This window comes from Pseudonaja textilis, chromosome 2, assembly GCF_049901715.1.
Source record: "Pseudonaja textilis isolate UNSWEBS1 chromosome 2, rPseTex1.2, whole genome shotgun sequence".
NCBI classification, from domain to species: domain Eukaryota; kingdom Metazoa; phylum Chordata; class Lepidosauria; order Squamata; family Elapidae; genus Pseudonaja; species Pseudonaja textilis.
In genome coordinates this window covers 153,994,225-154,019,247 of record NC_141991.1, presented here as the reverse complement: position 1 = coordinate 154,019,247, position 25,023 = coordinate 153,994,225, and the positions used below count along the sequence as shown (strand labels likewise).

The 25,023-nt window shown below is 39.5% G+C and overlaps 1 protein-coding gene across 3 annotated transcripts in view; it reads left to right on the top strand.

Annotated features, from left to right (window-relative positions):
- QTRT1 (queuine tRNA-ribosyltransferase catalytic subunit 1) overlaps positions 1 to 25,023 on the top strand; it is a 57,687-nt gene that overhangs the window by 20,837 nt on the left and 11,827 nt on the right. For all 3 annotated transcript variants that reach the window (XM_087926039.1, XM_087926041.1, XM_026716773.2), the window contains 2 exons: positions 5,192 to 5,330; positions 11,528 to 11,606. In XM_087926039.1, the coding sequence (XP_087782165.1) occupies positions 5,192 to 5,330; positions 11,528 to 11,606 (218 nt within the window). The remainder of the gene's footprint in view (positions 1 to 5,191; positions 5,331 to 11,527; positions 11,607 to 25,023) is intronic.

Sequence of the window (25,023 nt, the reverse complement as noted above, 5' to 3'; positions counted from 1 at the left end):
ATATTTTTTCTTCCTTACCACTCATCCAAAATTTATTTTCATACATTTCCATTCCCCTGTTTTAATCCTCTAATATAGGGATTCATAACAACAAACTTCATATACAGTTATATATATTCTAAAATGATTCCCATCAAATATTAAAACTAAATACCAATATACATTCCCATGTGGTATCCCCTTTATACAATCCCTAACCCTTATCTCTAAATATCATAATTTTGGCTAGGTTTCCCCTTTCTAAGTTTCCCCAGTCTTCTTTTTTCCTTCTAATTTTATTTTTATTTCCTTCTGCCCGTCGGCCATGTCCCGTCCCCCCCTTTCAGTTCTCTTTTTTGGAATTCCTTCTTGTATATTCCCTTCTTCTTAGTCTTGGGTGTCTTGTCTTTTTTATTTATTGTCTCTAATGTCAATGTCTCTGTTTTATATCCTTTTATATCCTTTGACAGTAATCCTTGTTCTTCATGTTCATCAAAGCTGTTGTTTTCTTCCCTTTTTTCTTCCGCAAGTTGAAACGCCATTACTTTACTCATCATTAATTCCACTAATCTCATTTTTTCTTTAAGTATCTCTCTCACATTTTGAAGCTCTGACTTAAATTCTTTGCTTATTTCCATTTCTTTTGTCTATTAAATTATTCTTTATTTTGTTAAAAGTCAAGTTTTTCTATTATAGTCCTTATCAAGAGTCTCCATTTGAAGCTTCCGGGGATCTTGTTACAACTAGTAATTTTCCATAGAAACACAAAAGAAGGAAGTCTTCAACCCTTAGGTGGTGCTCTGTATCACTTTCTTCTTAAAACTTTCTTATTTTTAATTCACTTTTCCATAATATTAATATTAGATTTAACCAATTCCAAATAAGTCCAGCATTTTATCCAATGCGTAATTAATGTCCAATTCTGTATGTTGTTCCAAATTTAGTCTCTAATCACAAATAACTCTTTTATTTCCAGTTTTTCTTTACTTATATTTTCCTCTTATCTCACATTCGCCGCTACCGCTCTTCCAAACGAGAGTTCTTTCTTTCCGTTTTTTGCGGTTGTCAAAAAGAATGTTTCAAAGTCACCACTTTCACTTTCCAGCGCAAACTTGTGTCCTGGCAGCTTCCAGTCTTCAAGGCAGCCATTAAAGACTGCCGCTTCTTGCTGTCTTCAGAGGAGCCTTGCCATTCCTCTCAGGCCATGTGGAGGACCTCCAGATGGCAGTGCAAGCTGCCTGGAGCCATGGGCAGTGGTGGGCAACTGCCCAGCTCTACCCAGCATTCCCCAAAGGGCTGCTCAGCTGCACTTACTCCTTCTTAAGGCCACTGCTGCTCTCTTTGGCCAGGTTGCTCATTGTGTATGTGGGAGGACAAAGTGTGTGGATCAGAGAGAGGCCCATGTGAGGAGACCCAACTTTGTAACCAAAGCATCCTCAGTGATAGGATAGGAGACCACCAGGAGACGTCCGGAAGAGGGGACAAGGAGATGGCAAAAAGGCAGCAGGACAGGTGATGGCCAAGTGCTAAGGCAAGACTTTCCTCAGACCCTCCCTCCCCCTCATTATAATTTCCTCCCTCTCTCCCTTTTCTTCTCTTTCTTTTCATTTTCCTTTCTTTCTTCCTCCTTCCCATCTTTCCTTCTTTTTCCTTCTTGCTCTTAAAATATGAATCATACTCCAATTTTTTTTTACTTTATGACATATTCACCATAGATGATAAAAAGCCCCTTCTTTATTTTTATACTGCCAACATTCATTTGACTTATCTTTATATATTTTAGATAACTTGGTTATCTGGTGTTAAATACCAATGATATATCATCTTATAGAAATTTTCTTTTAGATTATAATTTAATGTAAATTTTAAACCCTTTGTCCACATATTTTCCCATTGTTTAAGCATCACATTATATCCAAAATCTTTGCCTATTGAATCATACAATGTTTTACATGTTCATTTTCCAAATTCAATTTCAATAACATTTTATAAATCTTAGCAATAGTATGTTCATCGTTGCCACATAATGAAATTTCCAATTCATTTTTAACGAAGTCAAATCCATAACATTTTTTATCCAGTTTAAATGAATCTTTCAGTTGTTGATAAGTAAACCAATGGCAAACATAACCTTCTGATTCAATTTCTTCCCTTTGCTTTAATATTGGATCACCAGAATTGAGAGATAAAATTTTACCATGTCAACCAGTCTGGCTTTGCCACCATTTCTTTTCTAAAAAGTGCTTCCTGTGGTGACACTCAAAGAGGCAGCTTCGTGGAGAGCCTTATTTTATATTTATTCCAAACTCTTAGTGTGGCATGTGTAACGAAATGGTTATTAAAATCAACATTTACTTTTATCATACCAAAAGTAGCTGTGCTATCCAAACCTTAATTCATGGCTCTAATTCAAGTAACCTTTTATTCTGGAGACTCACCCATTCTTTTGTCCAGGTCAAACAGCATGCATCCAAAAACAATTTCATACCTGGTAGACCCAAGCCCCTTCTGTCCTTAGCATCTTGTGTAGCTTATATCTAATTCTTGGTTTTTACCCCTGCCATACGAACTAAGAAATATCCTTCTGCCATTATTTACATGGATTATTAGTTGTAGATATTGGAGTTCTTCAGCCCCTGGCAGCTGTACTAGGCCTCGGTTGTGGAACAGGTGCAGGAGCTAGACAGTCGGCTGCCTTACGACCAGCCTGGCCACATCGATAGCACTTTATAATCCTTATGAGTTGGATAGGAGCAGCTTCAGCAGGTCTGGTCAGAAGCCATCTGGCCAAAGTTTTCCTAGGAGGGCCCTCAGATGGGGGTTTCTGGTGTGGGTTGATTTCCCTGTCCAGTCTAAGGGACAGGGCATACCAATCCTGTAGTCTCTTTGGTATTCCTCTGATGCTGCATGCTTTCTTGACTTCTGGATCAATAGTGTTCTTAAAATAGTGCAGAAGTATTCTGTCAGGCCAGTTCATGAGGTTGCTTGTGACCCTTCTAAAGTTCCATACAAAGTCTTTTAAGGGTCGATTGCCTTGCTTCATTTCCATTATTTTATCTTCACTCTCCCTTATTCTATCAGGGTTTTCAAATCTAGCCCTGAGCAGCTCAAGCTCAACAAATGCTTCGGCATCTTGTAGTTCTGTGTAATTGAGCTACCCAATCAGAAGCGCCCCCTTCTTTTATCCCATCTGTAATTGTGGAAACTAGGTCGCGATCTTTTGCGTAGTGGTTTCCAAATTGATCTATATCTGACCAGATCCGGGTAAGAAAGAAAGCAAAGTTTTCACGCCATCCGTCAAAAGTTGCTTTGAAAGCCATTTGATCTGATGGGGGGAAGAATCATCATAGTAACTGCGGGCTGAGCTGGAATGTGTTGAGCCAGCTGCAGGAAAGCCCCCTGCAGGAGTACCCTGAGGGGCAGCTGAGCTGGGATTTGATGAGCAATTGGGGCATGCTGAAGGAAGGGGTCCTGCAGGGTTGCTCCAAGGGGCGTCTGGATTGGAACCTGCTGAATAGGGGCCATCTACTGAACTCTTCTCCATGCTGGGAAAAGGGGGATGGCCACAGCCTGCAGCCTGTGCTGATCCCCTTGCTGAGGAGGGATTGCTGCTGCTCCTTGGGTTCAGGGTGTTCCTGAACCAGGTGGTGCAACTGGCGCTGGCATCCATTGGCATTGGACCCACCCCTGACCAGGATAGAATCCCTACCCTGGCGGAATACTCTCCACAGGGGGTAATCTCCTTGCTGGCTGTGGAAGGGGAGGAATTGGGGGTTGTGATGTACCCAATGTTGGCTGCATCTGCTATCTCCCACTTGCTGCTTGGCCCTGCTGTGCTGGGCCAATCCTTAGGCCACCTCTGACAGATGCCACGCTGGTTCCACTGTCAAGTCTTGGACTAGGGAAAGTGAACGTGGGCTGCATTAGGAACCAGGTCGGCTGGAGAGGCTGTGGCTGTGAGACATAACTTTCTACTTTAAGTTTCTGGAATTGCTCTGGGATCCCTACCAATGACTGGCTTTGGGATGGAGGTAGCAGGTTTCAGGCTTGGGAGTTGTCTGATTCCAATGCCCCCTTCCCCTACTTCTCCACTCTGTCTCGTGTGCTGTCCTCAGAGGGCTGGAGTAGGAAAGGTGTTCAGGCAGCTTCTCCTCCAGTCCCATCTCTGGATTCAGCTCAGTTTGGCAGTTTCTCCATGAATCCATTTCCTTGGGCTGGGTGCCTAGTCTTCGTCTTTCCTCTGCAGCTTCCATCACTTGCAAAAATTCTTCAGAATGAGGGCAGGGGGTCTCAGTTCTCTGGTGCCCAGCCCCTTCTGCAGCTTCCTCTCTTTGTTTCATCTTCATTGAGTCTTTGCACTGCTCCATTTTTTGAGTCAGTGCTGAGGTTCAACACCCCTGACAGCTCCCTTTCGAGATGCTGGAGTTTGTTTAGAGATTCGGGATAATGTCAAGTGTTCCAGCAAACCTCCATTCCAACTAATAACTCCGAGACAGACATCTCTCAAAAGTTCCCTTTATTTGGATAGTAACTGGCACATCTGTGGAATCCTGAATCTGAAGTTCTGGGCTTCCTTGCAATAAGTAAAAACTACAAATCCACCCCCTATACCCATCACCACATCACATGGCCCAATCACCATCCGTCCCAAAGTAAAACTTCCTTTTCACTATGCGCAACACTACCTGACCTTGAATCAGTAAAATAATTTTATTATGTCTAACTGGATATACTCCAATGAATTCCCCCCTCCCACTTTCCCAGGCTTAATTGTGACAGCGTGGGAGCATCAGATTTTAATATGGCTTCCAAAGCAGACAAATGCTGTGAATGCTGTAATATGAGCTTTTTGCCCTAACCCATCCATTAAGCCAAATAAACCACAATTTATTGTTTAATGCAATTACAAATCCAATCATTTGTAACTTGTATAAAATATTCCCTGGGTTAGCAGGGTATGAACCCAGTCATTTTTATATTACTGCCATATAAAATCCATAGTGGAAGTATGCAGAAAAATCTGGTTTAACATACTGTATTGTACTAAGCCATAGTTGCTTGTTTTTGATTTGGTACAATGTGTAAATTGGGGCATCTTATAGGGCTAGTAGTGAACACAGCTCATGTGTGAAGGGATATTTGTTACCATTACACATTTAGCACTGCCAGTTTCCTTACTTCTCAGTTCCTTTCAAAGTGTTTTTTTCTGCAGGATAGTGGTGGTTTTCAGATGGTATCTCTGGTGGAGTTCTCCAAGGTGACAGAGGAGGGAGTACATTTCTGTTCTCCTTATGATGGCAAGCAGATTCTGCTAACACCAGAAAAATCAATTGAAATACAGAATGCTCTTGGTAATTATTGTTTTGTCTAATAATAAGACTAGCTAAACTAATGCTTCCTTTTGCTTTATAATGGCAGTGATAGTTCCCTAATTCCATGATTGTCCATCATGACCTGTTTAGGAATTTTTTTAAAAAAAATAAAACTGCACAAAATAGTTAAGAAGCTCATAGACACTCTACTTGACTCTATTTGCATACTTAGTCCCCATTTCTTGTTTTCTTGTTAGTGAATGATTTATCTACTGTGCTCCTTTCTGATGATCCGGTTACTGTTACCCCTGCATTGCTAGCCTCCCAATTAGATGGTTGCAATGGATCTGTGTGGGAATAAAGTTCTTGAAAGAGGTACTGAAATTATGATTTGAAACTGTTCTGTCTGGAATGTCTCATTGGGAGCACAGAGAACCTGCCTTTAACTAAGCTGTTTGGCTTCTAGTCCCTGTCATTCAAATGTTTTATTTGTTATCTATCAGTTCCTTCAAATGGCTCAAGCCCTTCCTGCTTGAGGGCACTGTTTCCCCATATGGTATTCACGAAAGCTATATTCTGTACAGAACAGCCTTCTCTTTGTACTGTTATCATTCAGAATCAGCTATGGCAGAGGGCCAACACACTGGAATTTTCTTATCTACACTATACATTGTTAGATTTTGCAGCAGAAATTCAAGTATAGACATAATAATCTATACTGTCTATACCTTCATATTCTACACTGTCGGGTTCAGTTTGGAAACATAACTGTTGCCACGTTAATAGATAACCAGGCAATACCTCCGAAGCCTCCATACCTACCCCACATAAGGCAATAATCACTATCCACATCATATTCACAAATGGACTAGGCCCCCACCCACCTTAACGTATGTAGTTTTACACTTCAAAACTTACAACCGGTCTTTGGGGACTTACATCCACTTCTTTATCTTCTTCCGCACTCAGAGGACACAATACCTGTGTACAACAATCTATTATTTCATGTCTTAAAATAATCAACAATACAAAGAAAAATGTATTACATTCAACCCAATAATCAACAACACATCTCAAAGTTCCACAAACCTAAGCTAAACTAGACATGTAATTACCTATCCCCACTATCTAAAAGAAATAGAAAATAAAAAGTCCAGTCCTTCCGAAGCTTGCTTCCACTGGAAACAGGAACCGGATCCACAAATCCCTGCACGCACGAATGATGTGTCCAACCTCACTCACGTCCTCACAGCAGACTCAGTAGTCAGTACTTGTAATGGTCCTTCCCAGATAGGCCTCAGCTTCCCAAAGCTCTCCACTGCTTTATCAGGACCCAGTCTCCACTCTTAAAATCATGCACTCGGAAATCAAATGATGGTATTTGCGCCTTTAGACCTTAAAAGAGAAAAGCACTGGGACAGTCCCTGTATATATTTTCTAAAAAAATATCTTCAAGTACAATTCCAGACATACCCACACTTCCAGTATAAGGTATTCCAAACATCATTTCATACAGTGAAATTTCAACATCTTTTCTCAAACAAGTATGCACTCACAATAGAGCTAGAGGTAAACATTTCATCCAGGGTAATTGAATTGCTAACATTAATTTCTTTATTGTTTTATAGTTCTCATTCTTCACCCCACCTGAGGAAAAAACCCAACAGGTCTATTGCCAATCCATTTCCAATTCTTTTCCTATACCCTTTTACCACATGAAAAGTAAAATGTGTACCTCTATCACTATAAATGCACTATCAATGCATATCTATCTATCTATCTATCCCAATATTAACTTCACAGTCATTTGTGCATTCGCTCTCACACACAGAAAAGCTTCCAGCCATCCAGTCAAATGATCAACAATCACCAACAGATATTTCAAAATACTCACTGCTAACATTACAGTACAAGCAACTTATATTCTTTAAAATGGCCAAATCTCTTCCTCCTGTCTAGATCATACACAGTTACACACAATATATGCATATTCTACTCACTTGCATAACTATCATGTACATACTTCTACAAATATATTTTCTCTTCACAAAAGACATAAATACTTGTGTTCCCCAATAAGTACCTTCATGTACCCTCTCTATTATGTCTCTCATAATAGGCTTATTAACTATCTGCAATCTCTATTAACCATTTCCAGTCTACATGCTCCACATCTTATAACGTCATCTGTTTCTCTTCTTCATCAATGAAACCTGGTTTTACATCCCATTCCAAAACAGGAACTAAAACCATTATCTTCTCTCATACATGCATCTATACATACATACATAAGTTTCATCTGCTAATCTGTTTCCCAAAATCTCTTTGGAAAACTTCTCTTCCTACTAGCGTCAACATATATTATAGCCAACAAATTAATACCTCCCTCTATTGGGCTATCTTCCAAATCCTCTCTCACCTTCATCTGTAAATCTAGAACTTCAATACATCATGCATTGTTCTATCTTCCCATTCCTGTCTCTCTCCCAAAAGGAATTCAACTGAATTTAAATTCCTGTCAGTTGAAAGAAACAAATTCTCCTTAACAATAAAATAGCTTTAAAAATCTAACATATGTAAGCCACATATGCTTTCTGCATTAAAACACTTACTATTAAAGCACTTTCAAAAGTCAGCTTCCTACTTCCTCCCACAAACATAGCCATAGCAGCTATGGCCAACAAAGGCCAACCACGCACTATTAAATCCATCAATTGTCAACCAAAAAAACAACAACTATAAGTTTCTTCTTCCCAGCTCACACCTGAGCTAGAACAAACACACACCTCTTCCACCGCTACAAACAAATGGAAAGGTTCTTTTAACTCAGACTAACTCAACACAAGAGTTCTTGATATAGCTTATCTAACTATCCCCTCAATCTCTCGATTGATTCTTCCATACCTAATCAAATGTCCTAAATCAGACTTCACATAATACAATTCCTTCCTTAAAACTCTTAGGCCCAATTGTCCTAAGAAATCTAACAAAGCATTTACACCTTTCTCAACATCTCTCTTCTTCTCACCTAATACCAACACATCATTCACATACTGTAACACCGTTATACCCACAGGCGGTTCAAAACCCCCAAGGACCTGCTCCACGCTTGTCCAAACAAACTAGGGCTTTCTAAGAACCCCTCTCGGTAAAACACACCATCGATACTGTCAAGTTCGATGTGTATCTGGATCAGCCCTCACTACTGGGCAAGTCCCCCCCAAAAAATCTTTCAAATCTATCACACCAAAATACCTGTATTCATATAGAATTCCCCCTAACAATGTATAGGGATTCTGGCATAATAATCTCCAAGTGAATATATAAAACCAACCACTAGACATCAAAAACCATCAGGTTTCTCTACAGGTAATATAAGTATATGGCATGGTAACATCACAGACTCAATTAGCCCATCCCTTAACAGGGTCTCTATCACTGGCTTCAAGCCACATCTCTCTTCCAAGGAAATATCACATAGCTTCCATCTCACTGGCTCAATATGACCTCCACAGGTGCAATACTCAAAATCACCTCTATTCCCTTTCACTTCCCCCACTATGGGATCTATAAATCTCTTCTGTTCATCAGTCAATAAATGAACAGTACACTAATCTTCAGAAAGATAAGCACAACCTAATAAGGACAAAGCATCCCATCCTAAAAGGTTCATACCTGCTTCAGGTATATACATAACATCCAGTGTTCTCTCAAAGTGTCCTCCTATTAGAGACACATTTTCAACAATAGGAACAGCAAAAGGCTCTCCCTTAACACCAGATACATCATACCTAGCCACAAGAATTCTGGCTACAGTATCTATCAGGAAAACACAACTGCTTCCTCAGTCTCACCTTTATATTTACTAAAAACTCCTGATGAGACGCAAGTATTGAAAGCCTTTGACACACACACCCCAATCTTCAATTAGGGTATATAGCCTCTGCTGCATTCTCCGTTTGTCCAGGCAATTTTTCTCACAAAATGCCACAAGCAAAACACTGCTTACTTTTTTCAGCAGCTATCTCTATTCCAGGAAAGAAATTCTATTCTCTCCCTTCTCCAGACGCTTCCATCTACTTCCAGTAGATAAATATGAATATGAAATTTGTTATTATTAACTATTATAAGTCCAAGTTCATCTGACTTATCTGTGCTCTCTCTCTCTAGCTTTGTAACAGCTTTGAACGCAGAAAAAATAATTAACTGACAAGATTTCATATCATCACAACTTAAAAAAAAAAAAACTTTCTTGGCCTCTGTCACAAACTACAATTTCATTAACGCTTAGTATTCTGGTGTCTCTCTGAAGAAAAAACAGAACACTTATTCAAACTATCCCTAATTCTATTCAAAAATTCAGTTGACAATTCATCTCTAAACTGACCTATCTAAAAAAAACCTCTAACCAGATTCCACCCTTGTGGCACATCAGTTTTAATACCTTGTACTAAACCACCCTGACTATTCCAGCCAGTATATCACCAGGTATTCCCTGTAGTAGACTATACTAGTAGAGTATAATATCTATATCCCTTCTGGAGTAAACAAATAACCCAAAACATGCTACAACTCCTCAAAAGTATAAATGCTTAAACCTTCAACAAACTCCTTATTGGAACATTTTGCAAACACAGCATAGACAGCTTATAATTCTTCAAAACAGAGGAAGTAAGCAACACAACTGTAAGACTATTAGGCATTTCACACTACAAATAAAATTTCTTTGCTGTAAATTTTATAACTATTCCAAACATAAAATCCTTGCAACTCTCCCTCACAAAGTTAGCTCATGTTTCAGCTCACCTCACCACACTGTGAAACAGCCCCCCCTAAATTCTCCCCTCAGCTGCATCTGAAACAGCTGGATCAAATTATAGGGAAGGAGATGAGCATAAACAGCTAACATATTCCTTAATAAAATCTCTTACTAAGAGGGGAAAAGATCCTTCCACATATTACAGATCAACATAAATCATCTGGGCATCTAACTTCTCTAACTCTTCAACACAGCATTAAAAGAGACAATGCAAATATTCAACAGTTAATTATTTAACACAGCTTTGAAGGCATTCAAACCAATACACATCTCAATACACACTCTAAATTTGAACAGTTTCAAACATAATTCAGCCATTCCAGCCATACAAAGTACGATCTGTATCACTCAGCAGGGGTTAATACTTAAATATCAGCAGCCAAAACCAGCTCTCCAAAAGGAGAAGGAACTCTGGAACATTAGAAACATCTTGTTCTCATTAAACAAAAAAAATGTCTATCTCTCCCTTAACACAAAATATGACAGGGAGAAAAGAGAACAGAAAAAAACAGTGCAGACTCACACACACACGTCAAACAGAAATCATATTGGACCCCTCTAAACAATCCCAAAACAATTTAGGAAATGTTGCAACAAAGGCACCATACTTCGGCCGTTCCAAGCTCCTATGACCAGATTATCAGTCAAGGTTTTAAGAGCGATTTTCCCTCCCTTGGGTGGAAGACCCAGCAACTGCCTCCACAAACCCAGTGAAGAGGTGCCATTGCAGTCCTGAAAAATCATCTGTCCAAAGGAAGAAAAAAACGCCTATCTCCTGGCTGCCAGCTCGCCAAATTTGTGTGAAGTACATAAAGATGAATCAACAGACTTCTGATAATCTGATCCATAGGATGCTTTATTAGGGAAAATACTGCAGTATGGACCCCTGTACTCCAGAAGAAAAAAAACATTTTCTAGGAGGAAGGAGACACTCCCATTTAGTGAATACAGCTTATATAGGTTTAGCAAATCACATGGTTACATAGCACTTCCTGTTTCCATATACGGATGTTATACAATGTTTTCATAAAAAGTTCCAACCACTCATGGACAAGTTTTAACATCAAATTCCAGAAGATTATAAGAAAACATCAATATCTCTTAATGTAACATTTAATGTCAGAGCGCCCCAGCAAATACCTCTAACTCATGCCAAGTACAGAGTGTTGCAATATTATATTATTCCAGCAGAAAACATATTTCATAACAGAAATATGTTATGAAATATTTCAGTTCTGAGCTTTAAAAGTTCAAACTGAAAACACAAAATGGCTTCAGTTCGGCTCTTTATATTCTCAGGTGTAATAACCAAATTTTACTTATAACAGAATATAAACTAAACTTTGTTAAAATTTATTCAGTCCATCCTCCATTTTCCTGTTGATTGATCTTAGCTAACTTGTATTTTTTCCCCTAGGCTCTGACATTATAATGCAATTAGATGATGTGATCAGCAGCACTCTCGGTGGCCCGCGTGTGGAAGATGCCATGTTAAGGTTTGTGCTGTGTCAATCAACTCTTTGATTATATTGCCAGCTCCATTCAGCATCTCCCAATCTTTGGCTTCTATGTGGCTTGTAGACTTGGCTTTTTGGTGTAAACTTTGTCTATTACCAGGAAGCTTTGAAACGTAGTGTACTTAGTGCTAGCCAATAAAATTATCTTTATGTCATTTAATCATACACGTCCCTTTCATTTTGTTTTTAAGCATATACATTTTACTGAAGTGACTTCAGAAAAAGCTCATCAGTTGCAAAATATTGGGAGACAATGTCTGGATTACTGTGGAGTCAAACAAGTTAGGAAAATAGCAATAGCACTTAGACTTATATACCACTTCACAGTGTTTTTACAGACCTCTCTAAGCAGTTTACAGAGTCAGCATATTGCCCCCAACAGTATGGGTCCTCATTTTACCCACCTCAGAAGGATGGAAGGCTGAGTCAACCTTGAGCCTGGTGAGATTCGATCTGCCAAATTGCAGGCAGCCAAGAGTCAGCAGAAGTAGCTTGCAGTACTGCATTCTTCTTTTTGAAATAATTTTTTATTTCTTTACATACATCATTGGGTGAACACTGTGGTTCCAGGTCATTTAACATTTCAATAACAAACATGACCCTAAATTCATATTCATATTATCAATTTTCTTATCTAATTTAGTATTATTGCATGTTGCCAGCTTTTATTATTCGATATTCTCATATATTGTTTTGTATCTATATTTTAATATCTTTTTAATGTTATACATATTCTCTTAATAGTCATATTTGCAAAGTTTAACAAATTATATCATTCAAGTAATCATTTGTGTATTCATCTTAAGTTATATTATCCAATATTTATCCCCTTTTAATGTTAATTTTGCCACTGTTATATATTTAACACGTCCCTCTCTAATCTCATTTCAGTACATAGGTCATATTTTCCATCTTGTGTTCATTGAACAGGTTATACATTCTAATAACAATATGTATATTTTGTCTGTTACTACACCTTATATATATCTATATTTTCTCCCTCAAATTCCACATGACCTTCTTTCCCCCATAATTTATATTAATTTTACATATCATAATGGGATCATTAGCAAACATAAATTATAGTCTTATAATAAATAATTTCATATTTATTCCAATTAAAATATTCAGCATTGTATTTCTTCTAGTTAACAATTTACATATCTTTGGTAATAAGTATTGGTTTCCCATTTTCCCCATTTTATCAAAATTTTATCAAAATTAATCATTGTATATCTTAACTCCTATAATGCCTCAGTGTGGAATCCCCTCTTTAACCATTGTCTCTTGCTCTCGTAGTATTTATTAATCTTTTCTTACTCTCTCTCATTTTTTGATCCTTTCTCTTACTCATTCCTCTTTTTTCTGTTATATTCCTCTGCTTCTCTTCCCAATTATCTGATTTTTGCCCCTGTCCTCTCAAAAACCTCTCTCTGAATTTCCCTTCTTTGTTGCTTAGATCGCAGAATTTCCTCCCCTGGGTTTATTACCTCAATCATTAACATTTTAAGTTTTATTTCCCTTTTCCCTTTCGCTTTGTTTGTTGTTCCATCTGCTCTGTTTTGCTGGTTTCTTGTCTGTTTGGCTCCTCCTCTGCCTGAACTTCTTGCTTTTCTTCTGCAGTTTGAGTCACCATTTTGGAATTTTCTTCCATATTCTGTATTTTACTGAGTAAGTCATTAATGCTTCTGTTCATCATTTCTCTTATAGTTTTTAATTCCAATGCTATTTCTCTGCATTTTTTGCTCATTTTTATTGCTTGTTTTATTTTTCTATCCAATTATCCAGCAACTTTATTTAAACCAACGATTTCCCCCCTTCTGTCAGTCCAATATCCACCAGACTTTGTAACCCAAAGTCCATCAATCTATTTCTTTTCACATGTCCAAATCCCAGGGGAAATCTTCATATATTCCTCCACTGATTTAAATTCAATATTCCAATTTGCTGGCGTCTTTTAACAATACAGTTCCTTTTATTTTCCTTTAATTTCAACTTTAAATATGTCAGTGTCATCTTTCAAGATCTTCTACTATTGCTTTGCATCTTTTGGCTGCCATAAGTAACGGGGGGAGGAGGGGGTAAAGTCTGGGAAGCGAGGTGGAGGTGTTACATTCTAGTGTTGTATAAAATGGGGAGTGGGGAGTATAAATTCCTGCTTACATTTCTATTTTTCGCTTAGCTTTCTTTTCTCTGCGCAGCTGCAAACCTTTATCAAAATATGCCAAGGTGAATGGACAGAGGCCTCATCACCACCTGAAGATGTCCACATGATCATATTCACAACTTTTAATTGGAAGACTCATTTGAACTATTGGGGGTGGGAACATTTCCATCACTTTGTATATGTGATTTGCACGCCTAATTTCTCAGATTCAGAATTCTATGGTTGCTACCACTTCATATTCAGTAAAAGATATCTTTTCTCTAATCTAAGGAGTCTATGTATTTCTTTCTTGAATTTTGAATGGAGCACCACCTGACATTATTCTGAATCTCACTCTACCAGCCCACCTGGAGAAAATATCCAGCTTCTTCCGAGGGGGTCTGAACATCATGTCATCTCCAACCAGTGCCCAGGAGGACCTGGGGCCAATGGAGGCCAAGAGTCTTTGTTGCTGGAGGAGGCACAGGAAGCTAAATTGTTAGCGGAGCTCAATCTGGAAGAGATCCCAGCTGTGAAGCCCAGATGGTTGTTGGGAGTTGGCTGGAAGGATCCGGAGGAGGTTCCCCCCCCTTGGAATCACCATCACCCGACGGTGTGGAGGAGAGGAGCCATGGCAAGAGAGGGAAAAGAAAGATCTTTTACTGGACCAAGCCAGGCAACTCCTCAATGAGGCATTCGGACAACCTCACGCTGCACCAAGGTATGAGGGAGAAGGGGGAGCAACCCCAGCCAGGAGAAGCTGAGCAGCCCCCACCCCCATAAATCAACCTGAGCCAGCGCAACCGCCAGCAGCAGCCCCAGGGCCCCCAGCGGGAGGTGTAATTCCTAGAAGGCGTAGAGCTCCCAAGCTGCCTCCGTTAGAAGTGAAATATGGGGGAAATCCCAAAGACCTGGGGTTTTTCCTAGCACAAGTTTGGAGCTATATGGAAGAATACGGGGAGGAATTCGCCTCAGAAGCAGCCAAAGTGAGATGTGTTACCAGGGCTCTGGAGGGAATAGCTGCAGAGTGGATGGTGACTTTGCATAATGATAACGCCCCCCAGCTGCTGAATTATAACTTGTTCATGACTGCGCTGCAGGCAAGATTTAAGGACCCACTGGCGGAGCAAAAGGCCAGGATCAGGATGAAGACCATAAATCAGGGGCAGAGATCAGTGGCCAATTACACCCAAAAGTTTATACAGCTGGCGTGTCATATCCGAGGCTGGTCCCAGGGAGCCCTGATAGAAGCGTTTAAAGATGGATTAAATGAAGACGTATACCAGAGATGCATTGCCAGAAGGGACCCCAATGACTTGCAGATGTGGTACCTACTGGCAGAAGAGGTGGAAATTGATCTAACCCGAAGCAGACGCCGGGGGGGCTCTGGGTGGAGCAAGCCTTCCCTCCCACTTCTTCAAGAGGCCCCCAAGCCCCAGAAGGGAGGCGTGGCATCAAGACCCAAACCCACTGCCTGTTTCCGATGTGGAAAGGAAGGTCACCAGGCTGCGGACTGCAGGGCCAAGTTGGATCCAAAAGGAGGGAGGAAGCCTGAAAACCCCCAGCGAAGCCTCGGGAAACCATGCTAAAGACGAGGGAAGTTGTAGAGGTCGCCCCTCCGGAAGGAGAGGAGCTAGGACCTCCAACCCCCTCTGAAGAGAGTGAATCTGACTCGGAAGACGACTTCCTGGTAAGTCCAAACAAGGGCCCTATGACCATTCCAGTGAAATTGAGGGTACCCACATCAGGAGCCGAAGGGGAGATGCTAGCCTTGCTAGACTCTGGGTGCATGAGGTGTGTAATCAACACGAGAGTAGTAGAGGAAATGGGCTTAAAACTAAAACCTTTAAAAACGCCCATAGCTTTTTGCCAATTGGATGGATCAGTGGCAGCGGGCTGCCCTGCACGCTTCATAACGGAACCCATAGAAACGACCATGGGAGAGCATAAAGAAACCGTGTGTTTTATTGTGGCCCTTGGGATAGAGCAACCGCTAATACTGGGATTACCCTGGCTCCGGAAGTGGAACCCCCACGTTAACTGGAGGAAGGGGTCATTGCGCATACGTACCAACCAGCAACCGGAAAGGGAGGGGCGATCTCAGCCGAAGCTTCAGAATCTGGTTGAGTTAGCCTCCACAGGTACCGAGAACTTGAAGGGGGAGGAGAAAATTCCAAAGGAATATTGGGATTTAAAGGAAGTGTTCAGTGAAAAGGCCTCAGATGAGCTCCCCTCTCATCGGTCAACAGATTGTAGTATTGAAATTTTACCTGGGGTGAAGCTCCCGAAACTGAAGTTATATTCGATGACACCACGGGAATTAGAAGAGCTGAGATTGTTTATCGATAAAAATTTGAAATGTGGTTTCATCCAACCCGCTAGACCCCGGGTAGCGGCTCCAGTGCTGTTCCGTGAAAAGAAAGATGGCTCCAAGCGCTTGGTGGTGGCCTATAGAAATTTGAACGCTATTTCTGTGGAAAACATGTACCCCCTTCCCTTGATGAAGGATATGCTGGCCCACCTGGCCAAGGGAAAGATTTTCATGAAGCTGGACTTGAGAGAAGCATACTACCGATTTCAAATTAAGGAAGGAGATGAGTGGAAAACCGCTTTTAACTGCCCGATGGGTTGTTTCCAATTCAACATTCTCCCATTTGGCCTACAGGGCCCCCCGGCCATATTCATGCAGATGATCAATCAGGTGTTACATGAACATTTATACAAGGGGTTTTTGGTTTACCTTGATGACATCCTTATCTACACGGAAACTTGGGATGAACGTGTGAAACTAGTGTGGTCGGTTCTACAGAAACTGCGAGCCGCTAAGTTGTATGCTAAACTGTCCAAATGTGAGTTCCATCAAGAGAAAATCAACTATTTGGGGTATCGCATCTCACACGAGGGCATAGAAATGGATCCAGGGAAGGTGCGGGCCATGTTGGAATGGGGCCCCCCACGCACCAGAAAACAACTTCAAAGTTTCTTGAGATTCGCCAATTTTTACCGGCAATTTATCCCGGCTTTTGCTAAGATAGCAATGCCTATCACAAATCTCTTAAAAACTAAAGGGGAGGCAAAGCCAAGGCCTAGCAAGCCGTTGGAGTGGTCCATGGAGTGCCAAGCAGCCTTTGAAAAGCTGAAACAACTGTTTGCTGCAGAACCAGTGCTAAAGCATCCGGACATGGATGCTCCTTTCGTGATCCAAGCCGATGCGAGTGATGTGGCCGTTGGAGCAGTATTACTTCAAATCAATGAGAAAGGAACTTTACAACCCTGTGCCTATACCTCCCGTAAACTATCTGAAACCGAAAGAAGGTGGGCCGTCTGGGGAAAAAGAAGCTTTTGCAGTTCGCTGGGCTCTATTGACTTGGAGACATTTCTTGGAAGGAGCGAAACACCCGTTTGAGGTATGGACTGATCATAAGAATTTGGAGGCCTTAAAAACGCCTCGGAAGCTGTCCCCTAAACAAGTTCGCTGGTCCCAGTACTTTAAGCAATTTAACTTCTCATTGAAGTACATTCCATGGGGGAGGAATTTCATGGCAGATGCTTTATCTAGACTGCCTCAATGTAATAGTGTTCGCCAGGAAGTGATACGGCCGATTGTCTCAACCAAACAGCTAGCCACCCCAGTGGTCACTAGAGCTCAAAAGAAGAAACAAGAAGTGGATTTATTGAATGATTTGACTGCACAATTAAAAGAAGCCCTAAAACTTGATGATTGGTTCCTGGCTCATTCGAATAACTGTACAGTTAGAGATGGTTTGGCCTGGATGGGAACAAAGTTGTATGTACCGGAGACACTGAGAAGCCAAATATTACAACAAGCTCATGATTCTAAAGCATCTGGCCATTTTGGATTCGTGAAAACCTTACACCTGGTTAAGCGGCAATTCTGGTGGCCTACGTTGAAGAAGGACATTGAAACTTATGTGGCTAGCTGCTCAATTTGCGCATCAGCAAAGAGACCTCCTGGTAAGCCAGCAGGGCTGTTACAAAATGTGGCTAGACCAACGGCTCCGTGGAAGGAAATCTCTATGGATTTTATAGTGGAATTACCCGAAAGTGCCGGAAACACGGTTATTTGGGTGGTAACTGATTTGTTTTCCAAACAAGTACACTTCATACCTTGTTCCAAGATTCCCTCTGCAAAAACGTTGACTAAACTATTTATACTACCTATCTATAGATTACATGGAATTCTATAGATTATAGGAATATCTATAGATTACATGGTGTTCCTGAACGTATCATTTCCGACCGAGGGGTTCAATTTACCTCGAACTTTTGGAGGGAGTTCCTGAAGTTAATAGGCTCCGCCCAAGGCTTAAGCTCCGCCCACCACCCCCAAACCAATGGGGCCTATGAGAGAAGTAACGCAGTGTTAGAACAATACCTTAGATGTTACATATATTATCAGCAGGATAATTGGGCTGACCTATTGCCATTTGCCGAAGTGGCATATAACAACTCTTCCTTGCTTAACCACTCTTCCTTTCAGAGCCCACAAACATGCAGAAGCCAGCTCAGGGAGCAGAGAGCTCCATTATCCTGCTGCTGGAGTCGTCACAATGTCACTTCCTTTCTCCTGCAGTACTGCATTCTAACCACTGTGCCACTGCAATTCATCATGCAGTACATGGCTTTAGGAATTCTTTCAAGCCTCTTGGTTGGCAGTAGCCATAAGAAAAACCTGTATTTTTTTCTGTGGTATGAAATCATATGTTGCATCTGTATGTGGGTTTTTGCTGTCTCTTTGAGCTCCTATTGTACGTGTTTGTATGTATGTTTGCATGGGAAAGTACAGGACACCTGCATACATTCAGTCAGATCACCAGAGGCGCTTAGAATGGAGGAGTCTGCAGCTCTTACCAAGGGCCTCTCCCACTGGGGGCATTGAGGGATTTTTTTCTTAAAAATTGGATTTGACTCATTTTCAAATTCAAACTTTCTTTTACTGACACCAAATTTGAAACAGATTTGTTTAAGTTTTGGAGAGCTATCCTGATGACAGTACTAAGCCCCTTTATGTAATTTATTTCCAATGGTGTATTGTGTTAGTAAGAATAAAATATCTGAAAAAAGAAACAAATAGTGCAAAATTACCATTGAAAGTCCTTGCTTCCTTTTTCCCAACAATATAGCTTGGTTCCTTTCCTATTAGCAATGTAACAGTCTTGAAGGGCCCCTTCATAAAAATTACAAAAAATATAAAAATTTAATAATATAATTCATTTTTAACCCACACAGTCCATGTTTTACAACATTTACAGCAACAGCAAAGCAGCAGGTTAGCAGCTGAGTTGCAACCCAGTCATTTTTGACAGCAAAATGGGTGGCATATAAAAATAATAAAACATATACATTTCCAAAATTTGTACTAAAATTGTGAAACGCTCAAGTTCAAAAATGTGTGTGTACTTTTTTTCAACCATGCAGAACCCCTAGCAATTTCTTATGGAACTCCAATTCAGAAAGGCTGAATTGACCTACATGTCATTGTGCTATAGGGCAATATGCAAATAGTGTTTAGATCCTTTATATGCAAACATGTTTAGATCCTTTATAATAGTATAGATGGGCAGCCCATGGAACATGTGTGGCGTTTTGTATGACTTATATATCATGTTTCCCTGAAAATAAGATCTACCCCCAAAATAAGTCCTAGCCTGATTTTTAAACATGCACCTAATATAAGCCCTACCCAAAAATAAGCCTCAGTGAAGGGTTGGGCATGGCCAGCACAGGAGGCAGTGAGCATGCCTGTCCAAGCAGGTGAGTTGTTTACCTGTTCAGGCAGCAGGCAGAGGCGGGGGAGACACACAGTCTGGATGCACTGCACAGGCTATAAAACCCGAGAGTCAATGGGCTGGAGTGTGACCGGCTGCAGGAGGCTTGTCTTCTCATAGCAGCACTGGCAGCAGATAGAGGCAGAGGCACCGGGGCGGGGGGGAGGCAGGTAGTCTGGATGTGCTGCACGGGCTGTGGGAAAGCCAAGAGTTGGTGAGTCAGAGCAGGAAGCCATGGAAGACTCATCTTCACATCTCGGCTTGCCTTCAGCCCAGATGGTGCATCAGGATCGCCTGCCTCCCATCTGCTGCTGGTGCCGCAGATGAGCCTCCCATGGCTGGCTGGCCACTCCACCCCACTAACTCTTAGCTTTCCCGCAGCCCATGCAGTACATCCGAATCACCTGCCTTCTCCCTCCCCCAGTGTCTCTGCCTCCATCTGCTGCTTGGATTGAGAATCAACTCATCTGCTCTGCACAGGCTCCGCTGTCCCAGAATGCACCATCCAAAGGATTGGAGGGCTGCAGCTACTGCCAGATACCATTGGTGCCTGCATGCTTGCCGGCGCTTGTGTGCGCACCCGAGGGATAGGGCGCCCAAATGAGCTGATCACTCTAAAATCGTGTTTCCTGAAAAATAAGCCCTACTGCTCATTTTGGAGCCCCCAAAATATAAGACTGGGTCTTATTTTGGGGAAAACATGGTATGACCAAGAATTTTTCTTTTCCAACTGATTATCAAAAATAAATGGTAAGTGCAAAGTTGCTATTCAGAGTTAGGAAAACGTCTGTTTCCTCTTTTCCCAGCAAGATAGCTTGGTTCCATTCCCATTTATCAGTGTAACTCAAAATCTTAAATAAGGTCATGAGTGTTCCAAGCAAACTCTCCGTTTCAATTCAGTTCTTAGAGACAAAGTCCATCCAAGTAAGAATTTATTTTAAAAAATCATATTGGCACATCTGGGAAAATACAAATCTGAATTCCCGCATTTTCTCCTGCTATATTAAATTCACACCCAGTCCCTTTTCTGATGACCCTCAAGTCACACTCTCCAATCCACTTCCATTCTGAACTCTTATTTTCTTATTTTTTTTGTCAATTGCTTACAAGTTAATAGGTACAAGTAAAACATAGTTATGAAAACATGGATACATATAAGAAAAATTTTAAAAAAATATAAAAGAAACAATAGGACAGGGACGGTAGGCAAGTTGGTAGGCTTATGCACGCCCCCTACAGACCTCTTAGGAAAGGGTGAGGTCATCAGTAAACAGTCTAAGGTGGGTTTGGGGGTTTGGGAAAAAAAAACCCCACAGAGTCAGGTAGAGTATTCCAGACATTGACCAGTCTGTTGCTGAAGTCGTATTTCCTGCAATCAAGTTTGGTGCGATTAACCTTGAGTTTGTATCTGTTGTTTGCTCTTGTGTTGTTATGGTTAAAGCTGAAGTATTCATTGACAGGAAGGACATTGCAATGTATGATTTTATATACTATACTTAGATCGGACTGAAGGCAGTGTAGTTCTAGGTTTTCTAGGTCTAGAATTTCGAGTCTGGTGGCATAAGGTATTCTGCAACTAGTAGAGGAGTGGAGAACTCTTCTTGTGAAATATTTCTGGACTTTCTCAACTGTGTTAATATCAGATACGTAATGTGGGTTCCAGACTGATGAGCGAGTATTGGTCTAGCAAATGTTTCGTATGCTCTAGTTATTAGTGTAATATTACCAGAGAAAAAGCTATGTAAGATTAGGTTAACAACTCTTTTTTTTTTTTTAATAAAACAATTTATTAATTTTAACAGTTAAAAACAGCCAACAATACATATACAAATAAATGAAAGAAAAAAAAGAAAGAAGAAAAGAAAGAAAAGAAAAGATTGAAAAGAAAGGAAAAAGAAAGAAAGAAAAAGAAAGAAGGAAAATTAAAAACATTCATATTTATTTTACAGTTTGCAAGATATTTTTTTTTATTATAGCCTTTGATTTATGTCATATATACACCTATTCTATACATATATCACTATCTCATTATTATCAGTTAAAACTTTTCTCTTATGCCTTACGATATATAATTTATCTATGATTAATCCAATTATACCAACAATTCCAACTATCATAATATTGTGAAGTATCTTTGTTTTTTAGTGCCAGAGTCAGTTTGTCCATTTCTGCGCATTTTGAAATTTTATCAATAATCACTTCATCTGGTGGAATTTGATGTTGTTTCCAGTATTGTGCAAAGGCTAATCTGGCCGCAGTTAATATATGTATTGTTATATATTTAGCTTTTTTGGAAATTTGTTTATCAAAGATCCCTAGTAGGAAGGACTCTGGTTTATACTCGATCTGCTCTTTTGTAATTTCTTCCAACCAAGTTTGGATTTTCTTCCAATAATTTTGGGTTTCTGTGCATGTCCACCACATATGGAAAAAGGTTCCTTCTTTTTTCTTACATTTCCAACAATACGGACTCATGTTGGGGTGCATCTTCGCTAGCCTCGAAGGAGGGAGATGCCATCTATAAAACATTTTATAAAGATTTTCCTTGTATGCTACCGATTTTGTGATCTTATTATTCCTGCCCCAAACTTTTTCCCATTCTGCTAGTGTAATACTACGTCCTACATTCCGACTCCACGCAATCATATTCCTTTTACAATTTCTTCTTCTAATTCTGTTTCTAGTAAATAATTGTAAAATTTAGTTATGCTTTTTTTGTCCGGTCCTAATAAAATCTTATCTAATTGTTGAAGTTTGTTGTTAATTCCAAATTCTTTCTTATCTTGTTTGTACCTACTTTGAATCTGAAGATAAACCCATTGATCAATTTTTAATCCCTGGTCCTGAATTTCCTGCCTCGATTTCAAATTTCCTTGTGGGTCCAATAAGTCTTTATATTTAATCATTTTAGTAATTTCCAAATTGTTTGGGTGAATCATCGCCTCCATTGTTGAAATCCATATTGGTATTTTTATGTAATGTTTTTTCCGTATTTTCTTCCAAATTGTTAGTAGCGCGTCTCTAATTAAATGTCTATGAAAATATTTTTGACTGGTTTTCCCTATATCCCATAAGAATGCGTGCCACCCCCTTTGTAAGTCGTGGCCTTCTAGAAATAATATTCTTTTATTAGTTAACTTCACCCAGTCCTTCAACCAAACTAATGAGGTGGCCATATGATATAACTCCCAGTTTGGGACTGCTAACCCTCCTCTGCTCTTTGTATCTTGCATTGCTTTTACATTTATTCTGGGTTTTTTCCCTTGCCAAATAAATTTGAGGGTTGTTTTGTTGAGTTCTTCGAAGAACTTTTTGTGTAATTTAATTGGAATCGTTTGGAATAAATATAGAAATTTGGGGAGAATGTTCATTTTAATGGTGGCAATCCGGCCTAATAGTGAAATTTGAAGTTTACTCCATGATTCTAAATCTTTCTTTACCTGATGTAACAATTTGTCATAATTATTTTCTTTAAGTGACTTACAGTGTGGTGTTAGCCAAATTCCTAGATATTTCACTTTCTTTGTCACTTGTATTTCCATTGTTCCTTCTAATTCTATTTTCTGTTTTTCTGTTAAATTTTTGGTCGTTAATTTAGTTTTTTTCTTATTTATTTTAAGTCCTGCTACTGCTCCAAAATTCTCCAGTTCTTTCATCAATTTTAGTCCCCTAACTATTGGTTCTTCAATAAAGAAGATCATGTCGTCCGCAAATGCTTGCAATTTAAATTCCTCTTTCTTAACCGTTAATCCCTTTATATCTGGATTTTGCCTAATTCGCGTTAATAATGTTTCTAAATGATAATATGAAGAGCAGTGGGGAGAGTGGGCAGCCCTGTCTCACTCCTTTTTCTATCTTTATTGGGCGGTGTGTTCCCGTTTATTATTATATTAGCTTGTTGTGTGTCATAGATAGTTGTTATAATATTTTCAAATTTGGTACCCAGATTCAAATTATAAATTTTTTGAATTAAAAATTGCCAATTCAGATTATCAAAAGCTTTCTCTGCATCTAAAAACATGAGTGCTACTTGTCTCTCAGGGTGGGCTTCATAAAATTCTAGTACGTCTAATACTATTCTTAGATTATTCTTTATTTGCCTAGCTGGGAGGAATCCGTTTTGATCTTCATGTATATACAAGTTTAGCAGTCTTTTTAATCTGTTTGCTATAATAGAAGTAAAAATTTTATAATCAGTGTTTAGAAGTGAAATCGGCCTATAATTGTTTATATATCTAGGATCTGTATCCTCCTTCAAGATCAACGAAATCAACGCCCCCCTCCATGAGTCCGGCATCCTGGCTGCTAGTAAAACGTCATTAAAAACTTCCAACATAAATGGTCCAATTTGTTCTACTATACCCTTATAGAGCTCCCCTGGGATTCCATCTGGGCCTGGAGTTTTGTTATTTTTCTGGTTATCTATTGCTGATTTCAATTCCGATTCAGTAATGTCTTTATTTAATAGTTCTGCCATTTCTTCCCCAATTACCTTATCTTTAACTTCATCTAAATAATTCCTTATTCTATCTTCACTAACCTCTTTTTTTTTGTATAAATCTTCAAAGTATTTATGAATGATTTCTTTTTTCTCTTCTATTTCCTGGTATATATCTCCCTTGCTATCTATTAACTGATATATCATTCTCTTTTCTTTCTTTCTTTTTAATTTATAAGATAGCCATCTTCCTGGCTTATTGGCATGTTCAAAATAGGTTAGTCTGGTCAAATTCAAATTTGTAATCATTTTCTCTTGTTCGATTAAATTCAGTTTATGTTTAGCTATATTTATCTGATTTTGCAGTTTTGTATCTTTTGGAGTATTCTGTAGTAGAGTTTCTAGCTCCTTAATTCTTTGTTGTAGATTATTTTGCTGGGAATATTTTTCTTTATTTCTCTTGGCATTATAAGAGATTGTTATACCTCTTATTACCGCCTTCATTGTATCCCATATATTTTGTTTTGTAGTTTCTCCATTATTGTTTTCTTTTATAAAAAAAATTAATTCCTCCTTTAATTTATTGATGTATTCTTTCTCTTTTATTAATTGAGTGTTTAATGTCCACCTTTTCTTTGGTTTTGCCCTACCCTTCCATATTATCTGTATTGGGTTATGGTCTGCCCATTCATTGGGCAAAATTTCCACTTCTTTTATTTCATTTGCTATTTCCCCATTCATCCATGCCATATCTATCCGTGTCCATGTTTGGTGGGGTTTTGAATAGAATGTAAACTGTTTTTTCTCAAGATGTAGTCTTCTCCATATATCTGTCAAATTAAACTCTTTCATCATTTCCCTGCAAATCTTAGGGAGCTCTCTTTTCCCCTTTTTATTTTTCCCGCCGTTGCTGTGGTCTTTTTGATATTCAACAATAGAATTGAAGTCCCCTATAATAAGGATGTTTTTTTGTTGCAATTCAACCATTTTTCCATATAGATGTTTAAAAAACTCTTTTTGGTC